This window comes from Aspergillus steynii, assembly GCF_002849105.1.
Source record: "Aspergillus steynii IBT 23096 chromosome Unknown P170scaffold_5, whole genome shotgun sequence".
NCBI lineage: Eukaryota > Fungi > Ascomycota > Eurotiomycetes > Eurotiales > Aspergillaceae > Aspergillus > Aspergillus steynii.
The window spans coordinates 2311653-2331968 of record NW_020194402.1 but is presented as its reverse complement, the minus strand read 5'-3'; the positions used below and the strand labels follow the sequence as shown (position 1 = coordinate 2331968).

The 20316-nt window shown below is 47.9% G+C and overlaps 4 protein-coding genes across 4 annotated transcripts; all 4 read left to right on the top strand.

The window, feature by feature from the left end:
- Positions 1–471: 471 nt before the first annotated feature.
- On the top strand, positions 472–2091 carry P170DRAFT_447989 (MFS general substrate transporter; the record flags this gene model as incomplete). The annotated part of the gene is made up of 3 exons (XM_024850934.1): positions 472–501; positions 541–1444; positions 1502–2091. The coding sequence occupies 3 exons, from the start codon at positions 472–474 to the stop codon at positions 2089–2091; spliced, it is 1524 nt and encodes a 507-aa protein (XP_024703533.1).
- A 333-nt stretch (positions 2092–2424) lies between these two features.
- On the top strand, positions 2425–4492 carry P170DRAFT_360210 (putative MFS transporter; the record flags this gene model as incomplete). Its single annotated transcript, XM_024844402.1, has 9 exons — positions 2425–2752; positions 2827–2990; positions 3046–3240; positions 3297–3472; positions 3535–3612; positions 3668–3874; positions 3937–4004; positions 4079–4174; positions 4278–4492. The coding sequence occupies 9 exons, from the start codon at positions 2425–2427 to the stop codon at positions 4490–4492; spliced, it is 1527 nt and encodes a 508-aa protein (XP_024703532.1).
- A 2793-nt stretch (positions 4493–7285) lies between these two features.
- Positions 7286–9845, top strand: P170DRAFT_360496 (uncharacterized protein; the record flags this gene model as incomplete). Its single annotated transcript, XM_024844413.1, has 6 exons — positions 7286–7461; positions 7521–7770; positions 7819–8067; positions 8199–8236; positions 8309–8652; positions 8710–9845. Coding segments are annotated over 6 exons (2193 nt in total), but the record flags the coding sequence as incomplete, so codon positions are not given.
- Positions 9846–11923: 2078 nt separating this feature from the next.
- P170DRAFT_208491 (uncharacterized protein) lies at positions 11924–12518 on the top strand. Its single transcript, XM_024842799.1, has one exon. The coding sequence runs from the start codon at positions 12010–12012 to the stop codon at positions 12346–12348; it is 339 nt and encodes a 112-aa protein (XP_024703530.1). The 5' UTR covers positions 11924–12009; the 3' UTR covers positions 12349–12518.
- The last annotated feature ends 7798 nt before the right edge of the window (positions 12519–20316 follow it).

Below are 20316 nucleotides of genomic sequence, written 5' to 3'. Positions count from 1 at the left end.
ATTCGAGAGGGTCAGAAAAATAATAGAGAAGAACGGCTGGACGACAGTGCTTCAGTGATACCGGCACATATAAAACCTCACAACGGGATGTGATGCAGGCAGACTAGATCCTACAGTCCCTAGTCACTCGACTCCTCCACTCAGCTGCAGCCGAGGCTAACCTAGAGAACGTCGCTGAGACCAGAGTCCTTATCAGTTCTTAATATAGGACCATCCCCTCGTTTGATCCCTTCACCGGATAACCACCCCGTTTCCGAGCGACGTATCCGGCGCTAACAGACGGTCTGGGGTAAGTTGAATCCGGGGTCGAGCCCCAGACTTTCGGCCATCGAGCGCCGAAGGATTCTCACCTTCAGAGCTTGGCAACCGACGGCTTTATATACTGTCGTTGCCATAGTGAAGTGGTCTTCCTTCCTGTCCTCCTCGCCACCTCTTGCCTTCAAACCCCAAGTCAATCCCCTCTCCTTAGCCATGGGCGAGCCCAAGACCGACAATGAATGCGTTCACCTGGAACAAGTCGCCAGCCCGCCCCCTCCGCAGAAGTTTGTCGTCTCACAAGGTGGCGGCGACACGGCGTTGGCCCTCTTCTCCGACCCCAGCCAGCCCTACGAGCCATTGAGCACCCAGGAAGCGAAGAAGCTGGACCGGAAGATCGACTGGGTCATCCTGCCCTATATCAGCGTCGCCTATGCGTTCTTCTACATCGACAAGACCACGCTCTCGTATGCTGCCATCTTCGGCATCCAGGAGGACCTGAACCTGCACGGCACGCAGTACAGCTGGCTCTCGTCCGTCTTCTACTTTGGCTTCCTGGTCTGGGCCATCCCGACCAATCTGGCGTTGCAGCGGTTCCCGGTCGCAAGGTATCTGGGCGCGAATATCTTTGCCTGGGGCGCCCTGTTGATGGCGCAGGCGGCGGCGAGGAATTTCATCCAGTTGGCGGTCCTGCGGGCGCTGAGTGGTGCGGCCGAGGCGTGCGCCGATCCGGCGTTCCTTCTCGTCACGAGTATGTGGTATACGCGCAAGGAACAACCGTTGAAGATCGGGCTGTGGTATACGGCGAATGGGTTTGGGGTGGCGCTGGGAGGGCTGTTGGGGTATGGGATTGGGCAGATCAAGGGGGCGTTGCCGAGTTGGAAGTATGAGTTCCTGATCATCGGGGCGCTGTGCTGCGTCTGGGGGATTGTCATCTACGTCTTTCTGCCTGACTCCCCGGTCTCGGCGAAGGGGTTCTCGCTGTCGGAAAAGAGGACGGTTGTCGAACGGCTGCGAGAGGACCAGACGGGTGTGGAGAATAAGAATTTCAAGGGTTACCAGGTCCTGGAGGCGTTCATGGACTATAAGCTCTACCTGCAGTTCTTGATCTCGCTGATGCAGAGCCTGGTGAACGGTGGGATTTCGAACTTCGGCACAATCATCATCAAGGGGTTTGGCTTTTCGACGTGTGAGTATTCGCCCTTTACTATTTTTGATGGATGAAGCCATTCTAATTCTGGTTAAGTGGGCACAACGCTCATGCAGATCCCGTACGGAGCCATCATCGCCATCTCCATTCTCCTGTGTATCTACCTCAACAGGATTCTACCCCCGAACAACCGATGCCTACTGCTCATCGCCTTTCTCATGCCCAATGTGGCCGGGGCATTTGGTCTGCGCTATGTTCCACAAGACAATCGGGCCGGCCGACTGATCTGCTACTACTTGACTGCGCCCATCAATGCGTCCTTCGTCCTTCTCCTGTCCCTGCAGACAGCCAACACGGCCGGACACACGAAGAAAGTCATCAACAGCGCCTGTCTGTTCTTGGGATACTGCGTGGGAAACATCGCCGGTCCCTTCTTCTACAAGTCCGAGCAATCTCCGACCTACATCCTGGGGATCTGGAGCATGATTGTCTCTCACCTCCTGGAGATCGTAGTTGTATTCGTGCTGCGGTTCCTCCTGGCGAGAGAGAACAAGAAACGAGACAAGCTGCAGGGACTAGACGGCGCCAACGGCCTGGAGCGAGAGGTTCACGAGCAAGACGTGGACGCGTCGGCGTTCGGCGATTTGACAGACCGGGAGAACCTGAACTTTAGATACATTTACTGAGTCGGAGATAGCAAGCAACTACTAGCAGGGGTAGTTGCATATCAATATCATCAGCATCTGCAATGCAACGATCTGCACGACGGATACTTTTCCGTCAACTGGCACCCCCGCCATTTGCATCCTTCACGCCGTCATTCGTTCATCACCGCGTCCAGTAGGAAGTATATCGGTGCTGACCATTTGCTATAAGTTGGATCGTGTCTCGGCTGCCAAGATACTCCAAGGCCTTGGACTGTAGCTTGTCTCGAGCTTTTCCTTCTTCTTCGTCTGTGTTTCTTGGCTTGTCCGTGCCCTACTCTGCCTGCTTTCTCGGCTTCCAATTCCCTCGTGACAATGACAGACCCAGGTCCCAAGGCATCAGAAATCGAGCAGAGAGAGTTCTCGTCTTCTACCAACGACATCGTGAAGCCTGTCAGTCGCGCCCCGCAGTATGTGCGCGATCTGTCGCCCACGGAGCGGCAGCGTGCCGAGAAGAGGCTCGTCCGCAAGGTTGATCTGCGACTCATGATCGTGACCTTTGTCATGTATGTCATGAACTACTTGGATCGGAATAATATTGCCGCGGCGAGACTGGCGGGTCTCGAGGAGGATCTGAATCTGAAAGGGAATCAGTTTCAGGTGACCGTGAGTATTTTGTTTATTGGCTATTTGTTGATGCAGGGTATGTTCTTCCTTTAATCCCTTCCCGAGGTTTCTCTGGGGTTGGAAAGCTCTATGACTGACGGAATTGTATAGTGCCTTCGAACATGATCCTTAATAAGATGGGTAGACCGTCGATTTACCTGCCCAGCTGTATGGTGGTTTGGGGCACTATATCCACCGCGACAGCGGCCACGCATAACTACGCTGGTTTGTTGGTATGTCGGTTTTTTCTTGGGTTCGTGGAGGCTGCTTATTTCGTGAGTTTCCTTTCTTCTCCTACAGAATGATATGAGCTAAATGAACTCTACCCAGCCTGGGTGCCTCTATCTCCTCTCGGGATGGTACACTCGCAATGAGCTCGTTAAGCGCACTGCCTTGCTGTATTCTGGATCCGTCATCTCTGGCGCCTTCTCTGGCTTGATTGCAGCCGGCATCACGGGCAATATGAATGGTGCTCGGGGCCTGGCTGCCTGGCGGTGGCTGTATATCATCGAGGGGGTCATCACGGTAACCCGTTCCATTTATTGCTGTATTAATTCGCTGGTAGAAACTAATATCCTTAGATCTTCATCGCCATCCTGGCTTTCTTCATCATCCCCGACCTCCCCCGTACCACACGATGGCTCAGCGAGGAAGAGCGACAGCTTGCTGCGTGGCGTCTAGAAGAGGATATCGGCGAAGACGACTGGGTGGATAGTCAAGACCAGTCGATGTTCCACGGAGCAAAGCTTGCATTCTTGTATGTTCCACTCACCTCTCGGCCCAGCGGTTGTCACAATGCCATCTAACCGAACTACATAGAGACTATAAGCTTTGGCTCCTCCTCGGTACAATCTACGGCTCGACGTCGTCCGGGACAGTGACGAATTTCTTCCCGACGTGAGTATCTTCCCTCACTTTTGCACCCATTATAAAATCTAACGTGTACCCTCAGAGTAATGAAAGGTCTCGGGAAAGGCAACGTCGAGACCCTCCTGCTCACTACGCCGCCGTACCTCATCGGCGCCGTGGTCATGCTGGCGAATGCCTGGCACGCGGACAAGACGGGCGAGCGGTACTTCCATATCGTCATTTCGCCGGTCGTTGGCCTGGTATCGTTTATCCTGGCAGTGGCGACGACTTCGTTTGCGGCGAGATATGTGTATGTTTTCCTTACTTTCACTTCTTTTTGAATGATGGGTGTGTGCTAACATGAGTTACTAGGGCTATGTGTCTTATGATCGGAGGCATCTACGCAGGCTATGTTGTTGCTTTAGGATATATCTCTAATGGTGAGTATCACTGCCCGATTTTCCACTCCTTTTGTTCAATCATGCATGTCCGCATACTAAAACAAACAAAACAGTCCTACCTCGTCCAGCATCCAAACGCGCCGCCGCTCTCGCCCTCATCAACTGTCTCAGCAACGTCTGCCAGGTCTACGCTCCTTACCTCTACCCTAGTACGTTCTCCTTCACTTATGATAACTCCCTGTACCCGTATCCATCTACAGACCACATGAACCCTACCCCAAAGACAATAAGACTAACACTACCAACCAACAGACGAAGACGGTCCTCGCTACCTGAAAGCCTTCGTCCATAACATGGCCATGTCCGTCATGACAATTCTATTCGGGACGATTCTTCGGATCGTGCTGGTCAGGCTGAATAAGAAGTTGGATGAGGAGGAGGGAGTGGATATTTTGGAACAGAGTCAGGGTCAGGGTCCGGATGGGGAGCCGGTTGTAGTGCGGAGGGGGTTTCGGTATTTGATTTAGGACTTTCGGATGATGGGGTTAAGATTGGAGGTGGATGGATGAGAAGAGAGAGATTGTTCTGGTGGACCTTTTGGTTATTGGGTTAGGGGTTGTTGAGTTGGATGTTTCTTTTCTTTTTTGGGTTAGGCGAGCGTTTGATATGAGTTAAGATTTAGATTACTAGACTGGATTTCTACGACTCATGCCTCAATGCCAAGTAATGTGAGAATTCAAGAAATTGGACTCTTCGCTGGCAATGTGGAGCCCAGAGGACCGAGCCGGCGGGCGGGCAGGTGAGCTCTACAAGAATCTATGACAGTTTATTGAATCCTTAGAGAACTTCTTGTTGGTCTTTGTTGACTCACGTGGTTGACACACCGCGCCACTTACACAATGAGGAATGTGATGCATGAGTGCTTTCGAATCCCAGTGATGTTATGCATAAAGACTAGATCGAGAAGATGAAGCCTGGGCTGAGCTATACACAGTTAAATTACTCCGTAGATTTGATTTTCAGCTCACCTCCCCAGCTCAGCGGTGGATTGGAATGCATTATAATGATATAAGAACAAAAGGCTTGATATACCATTCATCGGATTGGCAGAATAGGGAGCAAAGAAAGGAGATTTCAAGTTGCTATGCGGCTTTTAATCCTGTGTGATGATTTCCTAGATGTACAGAAAGTAGTTTAAGAATTATCTTCAACTGTTGAAACACGAAAAAAATGCCTAAAGTAGTAAAAGAATAGAATGATACTAGCTGCATGATTCTGATTATCCAAGCTCTGGTGTGCTGGTTACATTGATTAATGATATAACACCCACGGAGTAGTATAAATAGGGCCCATCATGCCCCCGATGTTCATGTATCAAGAGCCTTCTCCTTGAACACCCACTCACTGGAGTTACCGCTGCATTAACCGATCTTTTCTAAACCAAAACTCGGACGCTACAATTCACAATGCAATTTTAATCTCTCCTTGTCTTTACCTCGGTGTTTGTGTCCGCTCTCGCCGCGGCCCCTACGTCGACAAGCAGGTTCAAGGAGTGCAGAGGAGACTCTTGATACCCTCAGAGCCCAGGGACTTTGCATGTCGGGTGATGCTTGTTCACAGGTAAGTATACATCTTGATTGGGACCACTCTTGTCGTCTAATGTAATCAATTGCTAACTATAACTAGCGCAACTGTTGCAGTTGGACAGTGGGTGTTCTATTTGCTGGCGTATTTGAAAGTTATATGAATATGAGCTGACACTGAATAGGTGCCTCCCCGTTTGGATGACGCGGGATGGGGAACCTGCGAGGTCAGTAATTTCAAGCTTTCTAAATCAGCAGTTTCTTTCAAAGGGCATGAACTAACACAATATGATACTAGTGCTAGATAAGCATAGAGCCCAGAAAGTCCTGGTATAGGTTTTTTTTGGTCATGATTGACTATGGTTTCCCTATCCTAGAATGCAAATACAGGGACTGTACTTTTTGATGTCGTTTAATCTTCCAATCGTAGATGTAATAATCACATCAATGCTATCAAATTGCCCTATCTCACAGTATAGACCTCCTACCACAACAAGCCTTCCCGTATTGATTCCCACAACTCCTAGATTTGCGCCATCACTAAACCATCACAAAATTATCTCAAAACAAAGTTCGCAATATTTTAATTCTTGAACAGGCGACAGTCCTGCGTTATAAAAAATAGTAGGTAACGCATGGACCATTTCTTGTAGCTTACTATGATATTCCCCTGGATTTGCAGGAGTGCTGTCGACTGATTGGGCGCCGAGACCCTCAAAGTACCTGTCATACTGGTTATAACAAATGTAGTAACGCCCGTGGAAGCAAATTCATGTATGCTTTGTAGCTGAGCAACTACATTTTAGACTGCTACTCAGTCTGCAAATTCATCGAAGTATGTGGAGCTGATGATCTCCGCCGTCGAGCTTGGTCCATCTTTCCGATACCCGGTGGATCGGATATGTACTTCTGATGTATCCGTTCTCGGGAGAAGAGAAGGATCCGGATGAAGGATGGCTTATGCTGTTGCCTACCAATGGATTTCGGATTCGGGTTCGGATTCTGGACGGCCGTGCACAAAATACGTTTTGATTTGGATGGAATCTTGATTACTTGATGGATTAGAGACTACTATACCAACCTCTCGATGTATAACTGCATTACCATGAATATGGTATGAAAGATATATATTGAACGGATAAATTCATCATGCATATTCTCAAGGGTGTATGTATGACCCTATACGTACCTGTTTTTCTATATTATCGTAAATTTCCTGTTGTAGACATCGCCGCTTTACTGAGGGCGCTCAGGGGCTTGCTCAGTGAGTAATTCACATCACGGCTCACCGCTCAGTGAGCACTCAGTCGGTGCTCAGGCTGTGCTCACCCTGTGCTCACTGAGCGGTGAGCCGTGAGTTCTGCCATACTCACGCCCCATTTATTTTGCACAGGTAGTTCGACCGCTGTGACAGATAAACAGCCCTCAGGATTTTCTAAGTCGTTAAATTACCATAAACAATGACGCAAGTCGAAAATATGATGGAGAGTATCTGAACACGTGTGCTGACCTAAAAGTAAAGCGTATACTTAATATAAGTATAATAATAATCATTTTCAAGAAAGCTATAAAGGCAGGTATCCTTCCTCCATGACAGTCAATAGCATGGAAGCAAGATCCCTAGGCATTTCCTGTATCCCCTGAATGCCCTTTCCCTTTTGTTCTCACTCTGCTTATTCAATTGTCTATTCTCATAAATCTCTACGTTCGATCTTTTTACAGCTAGCTGACAAGATGATGGGCAAAAGAATATTTTTCCGGAATAAGGACATAAAGAGAAAGCACTATGAGCGGCAGGCAGCAAATAGATATGTTGCAAAGGCTCACCAAAACAAAGATTCCGTGAGAAAAAGGCATGAGCGGACAGAAGAAACAAAAAATCTACATAAGGAAAAGGTGGCGGATTATCAGGAGTAAGTTGTCTATAGATGGAGTATCTTGTCCTTAAGCTCTGCTAACACAACTTCACCAGGTTTGTGATAGAAGAAGGGTACAAGTCACCAGGATATCGGATTAAGCCTGGCTGTCTAGCACCAAGCATCGTCGTCATCAAAGATTTTATCCGCTCGTACGTCCGTACCGTTAAAGGCACGGGGCGGCTCAGTCAAAAAAAAACAGCCACAGTGAGGACTGCCACAGCTTATGCTGAGCAATTCTTTGGTGGCTTTGAGGAAGCAACTGGCAGTAAAATCGTGCCAGACGACCGTTCGGAGATTTATTCGGTACGCAGATCCTCGCTCCTCAAAGATAGTCAGCTAATTTGGTTGGAGTGGATTAAAAAAACCTTGACGGAAGAAGGTGAAGTTGAGGACATTAAAAAGCAGAAGTTCAATTTTGACCGAAATGATTTCACCGATCTTGTAGCATCAATGTGGACTCGCGATTGTCCCATCTTCATGCATGGACTTCTCAAGGTGTCCATTCTGTTTGCGCTACAGGTTTTTCTCTTCACGGGAGCAAGAATTGGTGCCTTCATCCCAGAATCGAAACGCAAAAGCCAACGAGGACTCCGATATAGGGTAAGATAATCCGACCCAAATCTATTATTCACGGGCAGGCCCTTGCTGACTACCAACAGCATATCCAGCTAGTGCTCTTCCGCAGTCCGAATCGAGACGAACCTTGGAAGATAGGTTGGCGAGTCAACCAGCAATGGCTGAAAAAAAACCGAAATGAAAACTACACGGTGTAGGTGCCTTTGGGATGAAACCATGATTCCCTTTCCTGCATCGCAGGCGTCATTGCTGACCGACTGAGTAGTTTCGGCATTGGCATCCGTGATGACAGCCGACCGCAATTTGCATCCGGCTTGCTGCTCCTTGTCATTGCCCTCGCGCATGGGGCTATCTCTGGCATCAATTCGTTGGCCGACTTGGCTCAGTTTGACCTCCGTGACGGGCGCACCACCGAAATTCCGCTCAGTTGGAACCCAGACGCTTTGAATAAGCCAGTATTTCGAAATGTTACCGCCAAAGGCCCACAGGAGGTGGCCCTCAATAAAGAGAGGTTTTGTACCTTGCTTCGTTCACTCCTTACTGCAGCAGGTTACTCAAAGCACGCTACCATCCACGATATCCGTCGAGCACTGGGCAAGAAGATTGAAGGTGTGTCGTAGTTGACCCCCACTTAACTGTGAATTGAGAGCTAAACACGTCTCACAGCAAGGCATGGCTCTGCACCCGTATCCCAAATATACGCTCACCGGTCCGAATCCACCTACCCTGAACATTATCAGGCGCACTGTTCATCCATTGACACCGTCGGTGATGTTTTGGATGAGGGGGAGGAGACATACCACATAGAATACTTCCAGAGCTATCGACAATTTCGGGAAGTAGGACTTCCCTGCGAGCTACCAGCGGAGATGGAAGTAGCCATAATGAAGATGCCCGAGATTGTCGAAGCCAGAGACCGCATCAAACAACTCCTCGACAACGCAGACCATTTCGGTGCCGCGGAAGAGGAACAAGAGTATAGGAAGCTCTATACTCGTATTCAACTCTCCGAGCTGCATCGCTTCCAACATGAATGGGTACAAGAAAGGAGACAGCGTCGAGTCCTTAACAGAGGAAAGGATGAACCAGATTGGCCCGAAGGCAACACTCGCACGCGTGCATTGGCCCTCATCATGCCCGAACTGGACCACTTGGGAGCGACTCTATCCATCCCCAAGCAACTTGCCTTTGATGAAAGACTGCTCTTTGCGGAACAACTGTTGACACAGTGCCGCCGTGATTACAACGTGATCTATCTCCCCGGTGAGGCGCCGACGGACGACAGGAAATGCCCTGTGCATGATTGCCGAAAGGACCTTCAGAGTCCCACACTCACGCACAGCGACCGAAGCGCTCACATTCATGACTGCACTCGTGGAGACATAGCCCGACGTCTGCATATCGGTGAATCAGACTTACGGTACTGTTACGAGTGTATGACTTGGTGCCCGCAGGTAGAGTGGCGTGATCACTGCAGTTACCACCTGCAATCCTGGAGTGATCTCCATTGTGAAGTCGTTATATGTCGTTATACTGTTATTCGCCCCGGCTACTGCCCTTGTTGTGTGTGGAATCAAGGCCTCCCAGCCGACAAAAGATTGAAGTATTGGACATCGAGCGCGAATCTGAGGAAGCATCTTGAACACAGGCATATTGTTGAGATCAAATGGCCCACAATAGACCCCATATGTGGCTGCCCACAGACATTTGCATCGGAGCAAGAATTCCGGTACCATCTACATGACGTGCATGGTCTGACCGATGGAATCTGGAAATCCAGAAAACCATCATTAAAAAGGAAGAGAGACGTCAAGGCAGGAGTGGGTTGTGTGGAGGAGAAAGCCCATGGGCCAAAACCGAAGAAGATCCAATTCCGACACTATCAACCCCATCAGCCGCCGCAGATAGGGTATTCATATGAACCACCCATACCAACTCTCACGCATGCTCCAACCTCAAAACCCTCCCTTTCTATCTCCAGGGAATATATATGCCCTTCCTCTATTTCCAGCAGAAATGTGGCAAGCAGCCTCGTTAGTAAGGACAGTAACACTGACTTTTCAACTCCCTCGTCTCCCTTGAGTTCACTCCGCACCACACCTGATCTCGAACTCATTGATCCCAGGATCTTGGACCCCATTTGGCCCAAGGACAATTGTTTGCAATCTATTAACAGCATTTGCCCGGCTGCCTGTACCGAGAATGGGGTTCCTCGCACTGGCTCCGAAGAACTGCGCAATGACCCGGTCGTTATTCAGCCTGTTCGCCATACAGGTTTTCACGAAGTTTTACCTAAAGTGTCCCACACCACCACAGAAAGCACCTCTGCGAATATTCCCGCCGTTTGCCCGAGTACCCATTTAAGTGGCCCCGGCATTGGCTCAGGAGATGAACCACCTGATCGCCAGGAAGATAGCATTCTGGGCTCTATGTTTGCCAAAGTCTCCCTTCAGACTTCATCCAGCAAGGGGCCTGTAACTCGATCGAAGGCCAGAGCCACATTGAGCGAGGTTGCACATAGCAACCCTCGTGAGAGGCTGCATCAGATGATGAAGGGCCAAAGCTCAAGACAGAATCAAGCCACATCCCATTCTCCTCGCCAACAGTCTCTACGACAGATTGGGGAGGGCACAGGCCAGAGCTCGCCTCAGCAAATCACACGGTCGCAAGCCAAGAGAAAGTGATCATCTGTAGTTTCTTGAGGGCTCTCACCCCGATTTCGCATTTATCTCGTTAGAGCAAGCTGTCGAACTTGTGCAACAAATCATTTCAAGCGTATGACCATACAGTATAGCACCCTTGCGACATGAAACATGGCTTCTGCCATATAAGGTTTCGTCCTGGGTGAATTTGATACACTTTTCTCCCCTTCCTACGTGCTGCCTTGTTGTATACTTAACTTTAAAATCGCACCGCCGACGCTGTTGGAAATCATCCTAATACATACCTTAAGGAGGTCAATTGATTGTACGGTCGTAATAACTAATTCTTCATATGAGGAAAATTCAATTAAGTTACATCTGGGTGATTGCTATCATGGTAATCAGTTAATGAGTTTTTACAAGTAATCCATAGATCAAGAGAGTAATGCTAAAAAAAGTCCCAGCGTCGTCCTTCGGTCGCTACTTCCTTCATAATATACACTTCTCGCGGTAATTAATATACACAGATATACCATCTGTGCACTGCCACGTCAATCACAAACTGTACAAGGATGGCTGAGGCGCGACGCGGGGCTTCTGGTTGGGCAACAATTAAGAACCTAGTTCAGCGGGGCGAGCAAATAGACATTAGGAGAAGGTAAAAGACCCCTCCCTACAGGTAAATAATAGGAAGGAGAGCTTGAGATCTTCCGGCTATTGGAATATACCTCAATCCAGGGCTCTCCCTCCGTGGGTGGATAATAATTTAGGGAAAGGCCTTCGTCTTCGCGAGCAGACTCGCCATTAGACAGTGCGCGATAAACAAATACCTTTCTATTTGGCCATAATTCTGGGTTTGGTATACTTTCTCAGATGCCCTGAAACGAACGTAGTGAGAGAAAGGGGTAAAGTAAACAAGCCTGCGAGAGCATACGCAAAAGACTACGGCATTTTGCTATGGATGCCTTCCATCCACGCGCTCTCATGATTCGCTTATTTGGTTTCCTCTTTCAGTTAAGTGCTGTAGTAGATTAGGGTTCTAGGGCTTCATGTGCAAGCACCCAGGTCATGATTGCTCCAATATCACGTCTAATGCAGCCAATGTCCTAACACAGCATGCAGATTATTGCCACGCCTGCCCCACTAATATAACACTGAAGAGCCGCTAACATTCCTTTCACAACTAGTTAGCCGCCCAGAGATTAGTTGTAATCTGCGCCATTATATCACATAACGTCTCCTGAGCATTCATCTCCATAAATAAAGAAAAGGGCTACAATTTTATTATATGTATCTAAATTCTTGACCCAGAGCCATCCACAATATGTTAAACCTGACACTAGCTACATCTACCTCTACTCCCTCTGAAGGCTGCCACACCCCAAGCCACACCACCTTCTCCCCCGCAGACGACGACAACCCATTCACCACCACTGGTCTGTCCCTCTTACCACCCCTCGCAAATAAAACATATATAATTCGACAACCTAAGACCAACCTTGCCATCACCCTTCAAAACAGTAACCTTTGTCTGCAACCCCTCGACATCGCCAACACAACGTGTCACTGGCGAGTAATTGTAAACCCGGGCGGCTGGTTTAGCTTCCGAAACATTCACTCAGAGACGTTCATCCGACACAATAATAACATCAAGCGGAACTAGAGGTTCGTCGCAGACGTGCGGCACCATGAGTAGTGGGAGTGCTTTATTACGAAGCCGGCTATAGAAGGACGCTATGAGCTGCTTGTAAAGCATTTGGACGAGTTTCGGGGGATGAGAGTCGGTGGGAATAGGGGGAGGGAGCTTATGGTTGCTGAGAAGGGGGAGAGGGGGGTTACCTGGGAGTTTCTTCAAGTTGGCTAGAGGTATATTTCGTCAATTTAAGAAGGGAGTGTTAGATGAGTTAGATCTACACTAGTGTAGCTCACCGTGTCCACAGACGTTACAGTGCTAGTAATAGATACTAACTATTTCTTCTATGTCTAGCTGTTTGCCAGGCTTGCATTCTTAGGCCACACTATCTAGCATAAATACTACTTTGGCGTGATTTTGAGGTTAGTATTGATTTTTAATGTTTAAGATATCGCCCGGAAACCGGACTCGCTTCCATTAGCTTCAACCGACCCAAATATTGCTTTCTTCCTCCCCTTCCTGTCATTTCAGGGCCGCAGCGTGCGCAGCGCGCGCCTTCCAGTTCAAGCAGGAGACAGTCGATATTCCTGTTTGGGTACGGTTGGTAAAACAACGTTCGGTAATACAAAGAATTGACGGCGTACGTATCAATGACTGATTTAAGACAGGAAAATACATAACATTTCCGAGGGACACCGCCACCTCACCAGCCACTGAAAGTAATACGTTGACAGTGACTGAAAAAATACAGGGCATCTGTTCCATCAGAGGAAGTGTACACACTCCCAAACATCGAAGGTGCACCTGGGTAATTTGATCCGTTGGGCTTGTTTTAGGATTTCCTTCGGCGAGGGTCTTGGTCGCACGGGCATCTTATTGACACAACTTCTATTCGCTAATGACCAGAACTTGTCCACTAACAAATGAGGTTTCCAGACGTTCCTCAAAAACTTGAGACCATGTTCTAGATCGCGCGGACGAGCATCCCCATTTCTTTTAGCCTCGTCTAATTTTCGAAACACCCACCGGCGAAAAGGCGGTGGGTGGGCGGAACGCCACAGATAGTAAAATTTATCTTCCTCGCTGTCAGTCATGGACTATAGAAAAAGTTGCAGGTTTCACTTGGTAGAGAAATCACGAACCCGCCATTGGGAAAGAAATGGTCCAGATTACCGGGCATGTTTCAACTAACGTTGACCATCACGCTGGTTGTTTGCATTTTGTGGCTCGCATGCACCGTCTTCCCCTTCGTTAGTTACGTATTCTTTACCCGCAAAGCGACATGAGTGAGCATGTAAATGTTGCGCGGGCATCGTTTCGTTTTCTCTTAGGAGCGACAGAACCAACCTACTTCGGCATGCCCTCCATTAAGGTGCATCACCCGCGAGCGCCCACCAACCAAATGTCCCTGGCTACGAACTATTAGGTATTCTAGACCGAAAGACGGCCACAGTTCAAAACAACCAAGCTGAAGAGGGGCATTCCTGACGATCGGTCCCTCGGGTCCCACTCCATCTTGCCCGGACATCCAACATCCATTGCGTTGACGAGTAAGATTCGGCCTTCCCTGTGTGCTAGGGGGTTTGAGCATTATCATGTCGCGATGCATGCCATCATAAACTTGGTCAAATAAACATCGCGGCGTCTTCATCCTTCCATGTTGTGGCCGTGTTGTCGACAAGATAACCCGATCAATGTAATTAGTTAACATGCGGAGCTAGCCTATTCTACTACTACTTTTGCCCAGGTACTCCCTTCCAGCTCTGGTCGGCAAGGATCACTGAGTACCTGGCCTTTATTTCACCGGCTTGGCCAGGGCCAGAACTTTGTAAAAGTAACCATCATCCTCGCCATTTGCAAACGCTCCTTCATTTTATTCAATTCACTCTATTCGGGTTCCCCCACCTTGATTGGCTTTCACACTAGGGAACCGCCAGTTATAGACTGCTGGGTCTTCTGTCTCAATTCCTGATCAGTAAAAATTGAGCGTCCCAGTGACCGTGGAGTAGTCCAACCAAAGTTTGTCTTTCGGTTCGGGAACACCGTGTGAGACATTGAAGTTGTCTGAGTATCGAATATTGCCCGCCAAAATCCCAGTCTCGTATAGCCATCACAATTAGTGCTTCCGGGGATCGGTACTGGACATCAAGGATTTAGTGTTTATGTCCAGGTAAATACTTAATTCTGTCCGACCAACATTGCTCGCACGAATGACCGCCTGCTTTAGCCATCGGCCCCTAAATGGAGACACCATTTAGTCAAAGTTATGAAAAGGGGACCACGTTGGGGTGGCCTATTAACCATCAACTATGGTACTAGCCGCAGGTTATTCTTGTCAGTTAAAGTTAAACCCATGAACCAGATGAAATGACCGAAGCGTGCAAATCGAGACCTTGAACGCCGGGCGGACTGGACAACTGCTTTACGTTTTCCCCGGGCGCTAAATAACCAGATCACCCCACCAAATCTCAGACTTGAACACAGTAGAGAAAATGCTCAACCAGCATTAAACACTTTCGCGCTAAAGTTGGGTTGATCTGTCCTTACTCCTTCGCTGGGTAATTCTAGACAATGGAACAATGAACGATCATGTCTTTCAAAATCATCTTCGAGCAAACGTTGTATTACTCCAATCGCTTTGCTAATATTACTGCAAGTTCTCATCGCAGCTTCCATTAAAATGCTGACACTGTCTAAAGATCACGGTTCACTAGTTATGAAGGGCCGATTAACTAGTTAACGTCCGCTTGATGCGAAAGGTCAAGAGAAGAAGACAGTAGAGGTCAGTTGAATGAGGGTTCAGCTTTCAAATATTCAGGCGTTGAAAAAGAGGAGGCCAAGTTAGCTTCAATGGTTTCGGGTGGGTCTACTCTTTCCAAGGTCGAGCATCTCCCTGCTCCGGACCATCTACACTGGTTATACTTCAATACGTATTGTTTTTATACTCGTGCGGGGTGTGGGTATACGGGTCTTAGAGTGGACAAATCGGTTTTCACGAATGATTCAATCGACTGCCCGGCTAACCACCCGTGATATCATATACTCCATTGCACACATAATGCCCTGCTACTAGGATGCACGACTACAAATGCCATCAGCTTTCTCTGCCTTCAGCCTTGCTCCTTTTTTCGTCGGGCATTCTGATATCGCTTCAAAAGTTCTCGTCGTTACGATTGTGATGCAAACGGGCACTGCACCTTCCTAGAATATCTGAGGCGATGAGGCAATGCCTGACTAGATAGTATCTGTGGTTCGCTTCTCTTTGAACAATTGCACATTCTGCGGATCCATGTACTATCCCACGGTATTCCGACTGCTTTGCTCCATAAAGTTGACCAAGGTGGATTTCTTGACTACAACATCTAAAGTACGGATGACAGTCTGCAAAGAATCACTACGAGGCGGAAATTACCAATATAGAGCATAGGAGAAGGTGATCGAATCCTACAACATTGTACAGACATTCGATCGAGAAAGCGATCTGACAAAACGGGCTTATATTGAGAATACTCGGACAAGGAGTAAGGCTTCAGGAGGTCTGAATCCGGTCGAAACTGTGCTGCATAGCAGGCAATTGAACCGAGGATGTGTGATTTTATTTCATCATCTTAACATTTTAGAAAAAAATCATCAAGTAACTATATCATCGTGCTCGAGATGATTGACTGGCACCTGTCTCGCCGCCGAACCTCGTAGCAACAAAAGTCTACGGCTTCATCCCAGTGGGTATTCTGACGCGCGCAAACAACCGTCTCTACTAGTCGGAAAACGGTAAATATAATCGGGTGAATGACACGCAATTCTGACTATTCCCTTTTTCCAAGTCCGTCTTGTACGGGCAATTGCGAAGATCGCGGTCGTTAATGGTGATCGGGCATGTTAACACGGGTATCTGAAATAATTTACTATCCACACGATATTCTCATTCCTTCCTTTATCTGCTGGATATGGGCTATCTCTGTCAGCACGCATGAATGCTGCTGATAGAAAGAAAAGGCCGCACTGAAGCAGAACCAGAGTAAATTGTCTGGAACAGAAGAATGCCCGACCTTAAACTCGGCAATTGCAGTTCAAAGTTGATTTACGAGATACATGTGTGATTGGGTAACCAACATTGTGGTACGAGTTGCGTAACTTGAATTTTTCCCCTTCAGAATCTTTTTATGTTGAGGCCTGGTCCGGTCTGGCGCTGAGCTGGCCATCCTGTCTCGCTATCGCTCTGTCGTTAAGGGCACAGCCTTAGCATGGCATCCCGCGTTGTTCTTTCGAGGTATAACACAGACTGGGCATCCTGACTGTCAGGTCAGCACGTGGCCTGAAGGCATCCCACCGCGCAGCCAGTTTCTCATTCTGCTTTACAACTCTTGGGAAACTGACCGGCTTTACTTTTGGCCAAGTTTTAAACTAAGAACCAAGACAGTATGCGTGGTCTGTTCATGGTTACATTCGCTTGGCCCTATCTAATATCCGCGTTCAGCCTGCTTCAACTTACTTCCAGTTGATTGGATTTCATTTCCTTGGCGCAGTCGTCAAAGACCAGATTCGTTACCTGCTGACAAGGCCGGTCCTCTGTACTTCCTGCAGTGTAAATGCCCCGGTGCTCTCTAGGCGGGATTCATCGTGGGACTGCTGATGCTATTAGGTGACTGGAGCGATACTGCGTCGTGAGGAAAACAGTTGTCATGATTTCAATATTGCACGTTTTTGAGTTAGAGTAAAACTCTAGGGATTTGATCCATTGACCGGGGTTAGTAACATGCGGTCTGGACGAGCAGCGAACCTCATATTTCCAGGTATGATCATTTGTGAGTAATTCAGACTTCAGAGTGCGTGTGAAAGAGCTCGGCTTTGGGGAAGACATGGTGAAGCATTATTGCTACCAGCGGGGCTATGGTAATAGTGATAATCATGGTCCGCCCAATGCACCTTTAAAGAGCCTGCTTATACTAGCGGCGGCGAGAGATATCCAAATTGTGTCACGTTGACTCCCCTCCGGGGAAAACACATTAGCGGATGCACTCTCCCGTAATAATCTTCAAGAAGTTGCTAACATTTGTCCCCACTGGCAGGACCTCTCAGTATTGAACCACCCGCGTGGTTCTCTTCGCGAGCTCATCAGCTCAATGCAGGCCATCTAAAGCTTCTATGGAACGGACTCAGTGCCAATACACGCTCTGACTACCTCTCTGTTCAGCGTAACTATGAGAAACACTGTGCGCTACAAAACTTATCAGCATGGCCAGCGTCAACACAGTCATTGATCTCATGGTTAACCTCCCGACTTCTTGGCAACTCTAACCAAAAAGCAATCAAGCCAGATACTGCACTGGCAGACTTAGCTGCTCTCCGAGCCTATCATGTCGATAACTTTCTTGATGACAAACTCTTCGATAACAAACACTTTCGGCGTCTTGTTGATGGTGCAAGAAGACTCAGCCCAATAACCAAAGTACGGGTCAGAAAGCCCATTTCACGTGAGGCCATTACGAAACTATCATCAGGCCTAGCAACACTTCCGTTACAGTCCTCAGAGATGACTACAGACCTCTCAACCAACACACACCTTTCTGTTTGGTACATATTCCCAGGCCGCGATCCGTACTGCTGTTTTAATACGGTCTGTAAAACAACAGTCAGTAATACAGACAATGGATGGCGTACGCATCGCTTACCCATTAAGACAGGGAGAATACGAGACATTTCCGAGTAACACCGCCACGTCACCAGCCACTGAAAGTAATGTGTTGGGCGTGACCGAAAGATTACAGGGCATTTGTTCCATCTGAGGAAGTGTAGACAACCCCAAATATTGAAGTTACATGGATTATTTGCGGGCTACGGGTGAAGACAGAAGACCCAGCAATCTGTTATTGGTGGCTCCCCGGTGTGAAGGCCGGTCAATGTGGGAATCTGCATGGGGCAAATTGAATAAGATCAAGGAGCATTTGCAAATGGTGAATATGATGGGTATGTTTACGGGAGAGTCTGGCTGTGCCGGTAAACTAAAAAAATACCCGCTTAAAGTACGCCCGAACACGATTAACCAACTGTTGAGTATCACGGTGGCTGAACCTTATGGCAGGGATGAGAACAGATATATGAGACATCCCGCCCCTGTAAAGATAACTCTTCAAGTCATTCAACAATGAATCAATCTTACCCTACTTTAACATGCACAATAGACAGGGTGAGCAATCACTCGCGTCGCGCGAGCCTCCCCACCGGTGACCCAATTAGATCCACATGATGACAGAGGGTCTTTTTTAAAAATGATTTCGCTGGCGACTTTCCGTATTTCTAACTTATCCCAACTTGAAAGCTTGTCCTGCGGTCTGACATATGGTAGGGAATCGATGATTGACAATGTTGAGCTCCCTATAGAGATTGTCCCACAGGAGACAGCACTAAATGCTTCGTCTATCACAAAGAAGGTTGGACAGGCGTCGATGACCGCTTCAATCCCCTTCGAATATGGGTGAAATCTCCACGGCTGCTGAAACACCACGGTGATTCCACCGGTGGCCTGAGGTCCGAACAGTTCAAGAGTTATATCAATTTCATCTTTAGCTATGTATCTGTCTGTTCGTCCTCCGGCAAGCCTTTCTAGAAGCCGTGCACCTGCATGGTTTCCCTGCATTCTGACCTGCGTTTGAATGCGAATAGGTTTGAAGAGGGAACGAATCCGATGGTCAACGGCAACGCCTAGACATACCTCTGTTGGCGAAGACGTGGAGGGGTCCATCTTTGCCTTAATAGAAACGAGAAAGTCAAAATATAGAGATGGAAGAAGTTGAGACCGGTCTTTTGTAGATTCGTTCTGAATAGATGGACGTGGAAAGCCATCTGATTTCCGTCCACCAAATATACCTTTTGCTCGTGCTAGGCACCGTGATGACGCCTTCCTCTACCCCTCTTCTTCCGAACTGCTCATGCATAGCTGTCACAACGCGCCAGAATATTAGAAGTATTCCGCTCTACCATTGAGCTAATAAGAATATATATATATATATATATATATATATACATATACATAATATAATTTAAAATGATTTAAATTTATAGTAGACATATGAAATCACCAATTATAAGTCGTGCTTATCTAGGGCGCTGGACCTACGTGATGAGAGCAGCCTAATCGCTCCTCAATTTCATGGACTATTCCTCTCAAGGAAAGAGGTGAAGTATGATAATACATGTTTTTATTGCTAGACCGATGTAAATTGTTATGTTTATCACTCTAGGGAAGGTCCGATAGGGCTACCAGCCAAGAGAGACAAGAGGATATGAACCCAAGCCGGCCCAAGCCTTACGTTGGGCCAGACCCTGGTCCGAATGCAAACCCCTCTTTACACCAGATGCTCATTAGCACCAATGAGCTTGCGAGATATAGTCATGATCTTAGCTGAGGATGGAGGGGCAGGCTTCGAGCTGTCATTTCGTGCTAGCCAACTTTCGTCAGCGGAAACAACGAAGGAATAAAATTTACGTAGCACCTAGACCTTCATGGATTGATATCACTTCAGTATCCCATTTGCCAGCTTATGTTCTAGATGGGGAGTGTCCCAGTTATCCCAGCCATTTCCCGTGCGGAAAACATCGCTCTGCTATCCCTCCTTCACTCGGCTTCCAGAACAAGCCCCCTCCAAGTCATTCCTACAGCGCCGTCATCAAAGGCCCCAGAGCAATCTGATTCAGCGAGAAAATACGAATTACCAGTCGATAAAGAGCGGAGCTTAGTCGGAGCTCTGTCATTTTTAGCACAAACGGAGGAGGATCCTAACCATATCCCAGCCATCTGTGTCGAACAGGACACCAACAGGTTAAACGTACTTATCGCGATAAACAAAAGCAAATGGTCTGACGGCGATTCCATCCTTCATGCGTTAGAGGAGAGGTTTAATATGATCTTTGCCATATTGCAAAATGTATTGGAACGTGAGTGGCCCAGTGTGTATTGCTATTCGGCAAGGCTGACAACGAATTAGAAAACTCGTCAGT